The sequence below is a fragment of the Danio rerio genome, chromosome 11 (genome assembly GCF_049306965.1).
Source record: "Danio rerio strain Tuebingen ecotype United States chromosome 11, GRCz12tu, whole genome shotgun sequence".
In the NCBI taxonomy this organism is placed as follows: domain Eukaryota; kingdom Metazoa; phylum Chordata; class Actinopteri; order Cypriniformes; family Danionidae; genus Danio; species Danio rerio.
Genome location: NC_133186.1, coordinates 35,902,501 through 35,910,000, shown reverse-complemented (window position 1 = coordinate 35,910,000; position 7,500 = coordinate 35,902,501). Strand labels below are relative to the sequence as shown.

General features: G+C 35.5%; 2 protein-coding genes across 6 annotated transcripts in view; one reads left to right on the top strand and one right to left on the bottom strand.

Moving 5' to 3' along the window:
- Window positions 1-7,500, bottom strand: part of thsd7bb (thrombospondin, type I, domain containing 7Bb) — a 203,820-nt gene that overhangs the window by 151,843 nt on the left and 44,477 nt on the right. The gene's annotated exons all lie outside the window — the stretch shown is intronic.
- lims1 (LIM and senescent cell antigen-like domains 1) overlaps window positions 2,657-7,500 on the top strand; it is an 18,295-nt gene continuing 13,451 nt past the window's right edge. For all 3 annotated transcript variants that reach the window (NM_001024389.1, XM_021479621.3, XM_021479620.3), the window contains 1 exon segment: window positions 2,657-2,799. In NM_001024389.1, the coding sequence (NP_001019560.1) occupies window positions 2,771-2,799 (29 nt within the window). In that variant the 5' untranslated portion in view covers window positions 2,657-2,770.

Genomic DNA, 7,500 nt, shown 5'->3' with positions numbered 1-7,500 from the left:
AATTAAAAAGACGAGAGATATGAAATCCGGTAACAGCTTTTTGTTTACAAGATTATTGCTCTCAGATAGATTAGACACGGCTGCTCTTTATCCAGGCACATTAATAAACACTGACGCTCTCTTTTTCTGTCTGAAAAAAGCCAGTCGACTGCTGTTTCTGTTTATCACCTTGACTGACTGTTGCTGCAGATGCAAATGACACGAGTCTTTTTGTGCTTAGAGTGCTTAAAATGCAAATGTCATCTTCAGGATTCACGTTTAGGCTTTGTTCAGAGCACTAGTGGTAACATATATGGAAGCGCTAAATATAAGAGAATTTAAATTCCTAGAATATTTTACAAATTCATAAACTTTTACATTAAATAAAGGTCACAGCCCAGTCCCAATACTTTCATACATCTTAGAAGCACAATGAAAGTAGATTATATTATTATTACAGTTTTTCTCAGTGGATTTTGTGCATTTCTCACAACACTATTTACATTTGCACAACAGTTAATGCATTTCTCAAAACAATTAGCACAAACTGCAATACCTAGTTGATAACCTGCAAAAGCATGCCACTTGCTCAAAATGGAGAGCTCATTCCTCAAAAGCAAGTATTAATGTCAATGAAAGTGTCAGTTTCATCAAGATGAAAAGTCCTGACACCATTGTTTATGAACAGGATAGTCAAATGGCTTTGTCATGTTTTCATCATGACAGTTTACTCAGTACGTTTTCCAATGCAAAAAAAAAAGAAAGAAAAAAAAAAGATTTTGGTGACGCTTCCTGAAAATGCTCAAGACAGCACTATGTACTATTTGCACAGCCATTTGAAAACTACAGTAAAGTTCGACATCACTGCATTTAATGAGGTATCTGAGTGCAAGACACTGAATATGTATGTTTCACGTTTTGACTGCATTTGCTTTTTGCAATTCTAATTTATCCACAGTATTGTGCAAAATAATACACCCTTATTTACAGTACAACAAACATAAACTCCCTTTGGGTAGAGCTGTGCACAACTGTAAACAATAGTGCAGTACATACTGGAACTTATCCTACAACATACACATGTCTGTAATATCTTATAAATACACAATATCTTAAATCATAAAAGACCATATTTGTACTTTAAATGTTAGAAGAAACACCCTTTATAATAAGACAAATATTAACATTTACCCATAAATCTAACCCTATTAAACCCACTTTAAGTATTTTTATTTTCATTTTTCCCGGCATTGACGTAAATATTTAGTTGATAAATATAGATGAATCTTTTAGCTCACCAAAGTTATTTTTGTCTTCATTTTTGCAACAGCGTCCTCGTGTGGTTGATACTTTAACCAAACATTTTCAAAAGTTTTTCTTTTACAGTGCATGTTGACGCAACAAGTCTCTGTGTATTTCACAAAGTAAACGATCCTTCGTTTTAAATAAGATGAAATTACTTTACTAACTGAAGATTTCCACGTTGAAATAGTGGATTTTATGACTGTCCCGCGCTAATGCCATATAAGTCTCTGTTTGATAGAAGTCCGCTAAACGGCGCTGACGTCAGAGGAAGAGAGTAGTCATTTCTGGTCTGGATTCTAGCATATCCACTCTGAACAGTGATAGTGGGTAACCCCCACAAGATGGCGCAAGAACAACTTTTTGTTTATATCTTATTTAGAAAATATAATTAGAAAAAAAGTAAAGACAAAAGAAAGTTTAGAGAACAAAACTGAACAGGGGCTTAAAACACAGATAAATAAGAATTCAGTAAAATTACAATAACAGAAACAAAAAAGAAATCACCTATTATTAGTATTATATTTTTCAAATTGATTAAAGGTCTTTATAGCTTTACACTTTTTTACTTTTAATGGACTCTAAATATTTATTTATAAGTACACACAGGTAAAAATGGCTAATTGTTGGCATATATGCATGTGTCTTTTTTGTCTTTTTTCTTATTTGTCTTTATCTTGTTGTGTTTGCCTTAGAATTCTTTGCCCTCTTCTGTCATTATCAATGTAGTATTATTAATTTACATATTAACATAATGGTAAATTAACATGCTTCATAATGCGCTTTGTAAGTGGGGGAACAAAAGTTAAATAAATAAATAAATAAATCAGATGCTCACCAGTTTCAGTCTGAATAGTATATGATACCAAATAAAATATTTTCAAAATAATTGTTAAATAATACGCCATTGTACATTATATTATGGATATACATACACATCAATTCATGTAGGTTTTAAAGAAGACTTTTAGGGTATAATCACTGATCTATATAGAATGACTACTATTGATCAGTGGTATAAATATTTACATATGTAGATATAATAATATACTGTGTATATATATATATATATCTATAGATCAGTGGTAGTAATATTACAAAGTTCACAAACGTTCTGTTATTATATCATAGACAAACGTATTATATTATATTATATTATATTATATTAATTATATTATATTATATTATATTATATTATATTATATTATATTATATTATATTATATTATATTATGAAAATCTTTCTAAAGAAGTTTGAAAGTTCTGCATACTTGGGGGCGTGGTGCTTATTTGTATAACCAATCAGAAGCCCAGCCGAGCAGCATGTGACCCACCTCGGAAGCTCAAGCAGAGTGGACTGCGTTCTTTAGGAAAACATCTTTGTCTCCGAGAGAGAAGGGGAAAAAGTGGAAAAGCAACAGATCGGAGGGGCGTCTTATGTTGTCGAAAAACATCTGAGTCGTCTTTCAGGATTAGCCGTGCTGAAGGGGATGCTGGGGGTGTCAGAGATGACGGGCAGGTACGTCATTTTTATATCATTTCTGATAAAAAAAAAAATGTAATATGTTCTGGCTAGTTTCCAGTCAGAGATGCAACAGTCTTTCCCTTACTTTTTTCCGTTGCTTTGTTGTTTCTGGTCTCTTTCTTTTTTCCATCTTCTTTTTTTGTTTATAGTTAAACTGATGGCGTTGGATGTGTGTTCATTATTGAGAGATTAACTGCAGAATTTCATGAATTGCTAGATGAGGGCGGATGCTAAGCTAGTTAGCCACCCTAGTGGAGTTTTCCTGGGACACACGCAAAGCTGGAGAGATATTCAAAACACCATAAGTGTTAAGATAAACCCTGTCATGCTGTAGCTAACTGTCTATAACATGTGACCCAATAAGTATTAGTTATTTGTAATGCAGTTAATGCAAGTGCATTTCTGAAAAAAAAGGCTACATTATGGGTATGTTAAATACTAAAAAGCATTTGATTTGGTTAGAAACCGAAGTATGAGGTGACGTGAAAACAAATGGTTGATCAATTTAGGCAGAAGTGACAATCTGCTATCTTTGAATGTTATATCAGGTTTAGATTGATTCTAACACCTAAAAACTGTAATCATCAAACAAATGAAAACAAATGAAATCTTTACATGAACTCTCAGAGGTTTCATGTTTGTCTGTTTGGCATTTTGTTTGTTGTTGGACCAAATGAGCAAATTCCCAAACATTCCTGAGCTGGACTCTCCCACAGTCTGATCCTCAGGGAAAACATGGATATAATCTACTTCCTGAGATATGCAGCTTCTGTAAACTGACATTTATCATGCCTATACAGGGATGATCAAGATTAAATCAGGAATTTTTTTATTCTGCTGAAACATGTAGAACCTGAAGACATCAACGCAGCGAAAAGCAGCGATGAAAGGGACCTCGCACTCTAGGTTTTTGAAAGATATCATTCATTGCTAGAGCTTTCAGATAACACTACACATTTGGTGCTGATACGATAAAATTTGTTGGAGGAGTTTGTTACTCTGTAAAACAGGTCACTTCCTGTTGCCAGAAGGTGGCACTATGACTGTATCTGGATATTGGCATGTAAACCTGTTCAGTTCAGGACTGTTATCATGTGAATTTTGAGGCAGATCGGACAATGTATGCCTAAGTTATAACAACTTCCTGTTTTGTGGTGAATCAAAGTTTGTGAGGCTACCACGGATACACCCTTTGACAAAAACTCCAGATTTTTAAAATTTACCACCGCCAAGGCCTTTAGATCACAATACCCGATTTTGGTGTTGATCTGATAAAATCCCTAGGCGGAATTTATTAAAATACAACACCTGGAAATGGTAAAACTGCACTTTTTCAGCACAGGAAGTTAAAAATATCTGACTTCCGGTTGGGTTTGAGATTTCGCTCCATTTAGATTTTTTTTATGTAGATATTGGCATGTTTGATGTGTGTGCCAATTTTCGTAAGTGTGCACGGATCATAGCTCGAGAGCGTCCGTCAAAAGAGCATAGGTGACACTGTCGAGTCATTTTACCACGCTTGCTTCCAAAACCTATAACTAACGTAAACTTCTGGTTTGTGCAATGTTTTGTGAGTTTTCGTGCATGTTTAGACACTCAAAAACACGATTCATTCTAGAGAAAAAGAAGAAGAAGACTCGGTCCCTAATAAAAGATGTTTGGTGTTAACCTTGTTTAACTTTTTTGCAATGTTTATTATAAAATAAAATCGGTGTCTCTTCATCTCATGTCATTAGATATCTGTGAAACTTTAAAGATTAACGCTGCATCCAAAACTTCCATACTATAAAGTATGCTAAAATCAGGTTGCAAGCCGAGTAGTATGTCCGAATTCATAGAATTTGAAAAACATATGCGAGAAGTACCCACCCGGATGACCTACTACTTCTGGCGAGATTATAAAGTGTGCATCCCATGCACGCTGCGCTATCCCATGATGGCCCGTGAGAGAATTCATGAATGGGAGCGACGAACTGAAGCAGTGGGTCATGTGACCATAACAAAATGTAGTACGTCCAAATTCTATTTATACCGCTCACATTCATACTGTATAGAACAGGGATTCCCAAACTTTTCAGCCCGCGACCCCCAAAATAACAATGCCAGTGACTCGCGACCCCCAATATCCTCTGAGGTGGTTATAAATACAGAAACCTTAAATGCAATGACGCAGACACACCAATTAAATTTGTGTCAGTGCTTTAAATGTGCCAGAAATTATAACCTGATGTTATAAAATCAAAATCCATCTGACGCCATTGCTGCCTTTAATATAATGTAATTACCCCAGGGGTCGCAATTCAATAGAACTAGTAACTATAAGCTACTATAGTAACTATAAAGTATATAGTAACTATAAACGACTATTTTTATTTTCAGTATAGTTATGGATAAAATATGTTAATTCTTATGGTTTAATAAAAATAAATAGATTTTTGGAAATCACTAGGCGACCCCCCTTCATTGCACCGCGACCCCTCAGGGGGTCCCGACCCCCACTTTGAGAACCATTGGTATAGAACATACTTTTCTAACGGCCGAGTAGTACATTTAAATTCAAATGCAGTACCTACTGAGTAGTAAGCAGTTTCGAACGCAGCCTAAGACTCTTGAATGAACAGTAAAATGGAGCATTTTTTTTATCTTTATGTGTATAATGCTCAATTGACATTTAATTTCTCTTCTTTAAATAGTTTCTTGCACAGTTATTCTGGTAGTTATAATAAAATTAACTGATTTAGATGATTTATCAGTTATTAATGTGAAGTTAAAAGTTATTTAGTTTTGCTTTTATATCCCAGAGCTCGAAATAGCGACCATTTTGGTCGCATATGCGCCCGAAATTTAAGCTATGCGACCTCATAATATATATTAGGAGCATTCGTGCGACTGAATATTTAGGTTGGAGTGCGACCTGTTTTTTTTTTTTTTTTTTCTAAAAACGTGCTGAATAGCTCTTCCCTGCCGCTATATTGGTTCATATTAGCTGTCAATCACTCAAGACTTTCCGCTGTCAGATGACAGGGAGGGAGCTTTTGGATGGCTCTGCAGCGAGCACCACTTGTGTTAGCTTTTGTGACCGCGGGGAATGCAAACTGCTGAAGAGTGAAAAGTACACTGAATCTCGATGCGTTGCATGCGCTGCGTGTTCAGCCAACACAATCTTACGGCAATTCGTAACTTTTTCATACGTTTCCTCGTGAGATCAGGCTGCAACAGCGCAAATGTCCGCTAAAACACCATCGCCAAAGAAGCTTGCCTTTACTGAGTTTACTGATGCGGTTTATAACAAGGAACAGTATTGCGACGGTGGTTATTGGGAGAATCCTGCTCTGCCCCCCTCATATTGGGCCGGCTAACTCGCATGCTTTTCCACAAACACAGAAAAAAGAAATTCAGCGCGTAATGAAGCTGAGCATTAAAACGACAAGAACCGAAACCAAAACTTTTAAAAGTGAGAATTTTTCTCCTTTCTTTTGTCCGTTCTTTCTTGAGGTGTATATTATTTTTCTATTTAATTATTGATGACTGCTTTGCACCTTTCAGCATCGAATTGAATGATTTATTATAATATTTTGTTTGTTTTGTAGCAGAAATAGGCTAGTATTTATTAAATTGACATGCATATAAAAACAGCAGTACAAAATAAATATTTCTTACTGCAATGCTTCATTTGTGTTTGATGCAAACCATCAATTTATTTTCCATAGAGTAACAGCAGAACTTTATATAGCAGATAACTTACATTAAAGCACATTCAAGGCAGCATGATGATGAGAAATGTTATTCATTGTTAGTATTATTGTCATCATCGTCATCATTAATATTTTATAATTATTCAAAATTAATTTTGGAAATATTGCACAAATATTAATCATCACAGCATTAGTTAGATAATTGTTTCTGGGTTTTGTTAGTCCCAAATGATGCTGTTTTCAAATACAATAAATCCCTTAATATACAACTTGTCAATATCATTAATTTTAGGTGGGTGCTCCTAAATTTTTTCTGGTGCTCCTAAATTTTTTCTGGTGCTCCTAAATGTTTCAGGTTGGGAGCACCAGTGCTACCAAGTAGGAAAGTTAATTTCGAGCCCTGTATCCCATTAAAATAAATGCATATGATAAGGATAAGTTTGGAGTATGAAAGTCAGCCAACTTACAGCTAGTCTAACTGCGTTTCAGACACTAGCAAACTTTAAACACACACACACACACACACACACACACACACACACACACACACACACACACACACACACACACACACACACACACACCTTTTCTTCACACAGCAGTGTTAGACCTCGACTGTTATTCTGTAAGCTCTTGCATATGGAAAATGCTGTATGTCAAGACTGTCATCAACATCTCTTAAACACACAAATGATCTATTTATAGATCTACAGTATGTTAGTTCTCAAGCAGATCTCACAGTTCACCATATTAGGGAAGGCAGCATTAGAACAGTCTGCTTTAACATTATGACTGCAGTGAAGGGTATGAGATGAAGTAAAAAACATCCACCCTCTCACAGCCTCGTCGCTGGAGAAATGTCTGTTCAGGGAATCACACTGAGTCACTCCAGGGCTAATTCTGTTTGTGTGTGTGTGTGTGTGGTGTAAACATTGGTTGCACTCTTGCCAGGTCACTGAAATAGAGACACTTACTATCTTGTAAAGTGGCAGATGGGCTA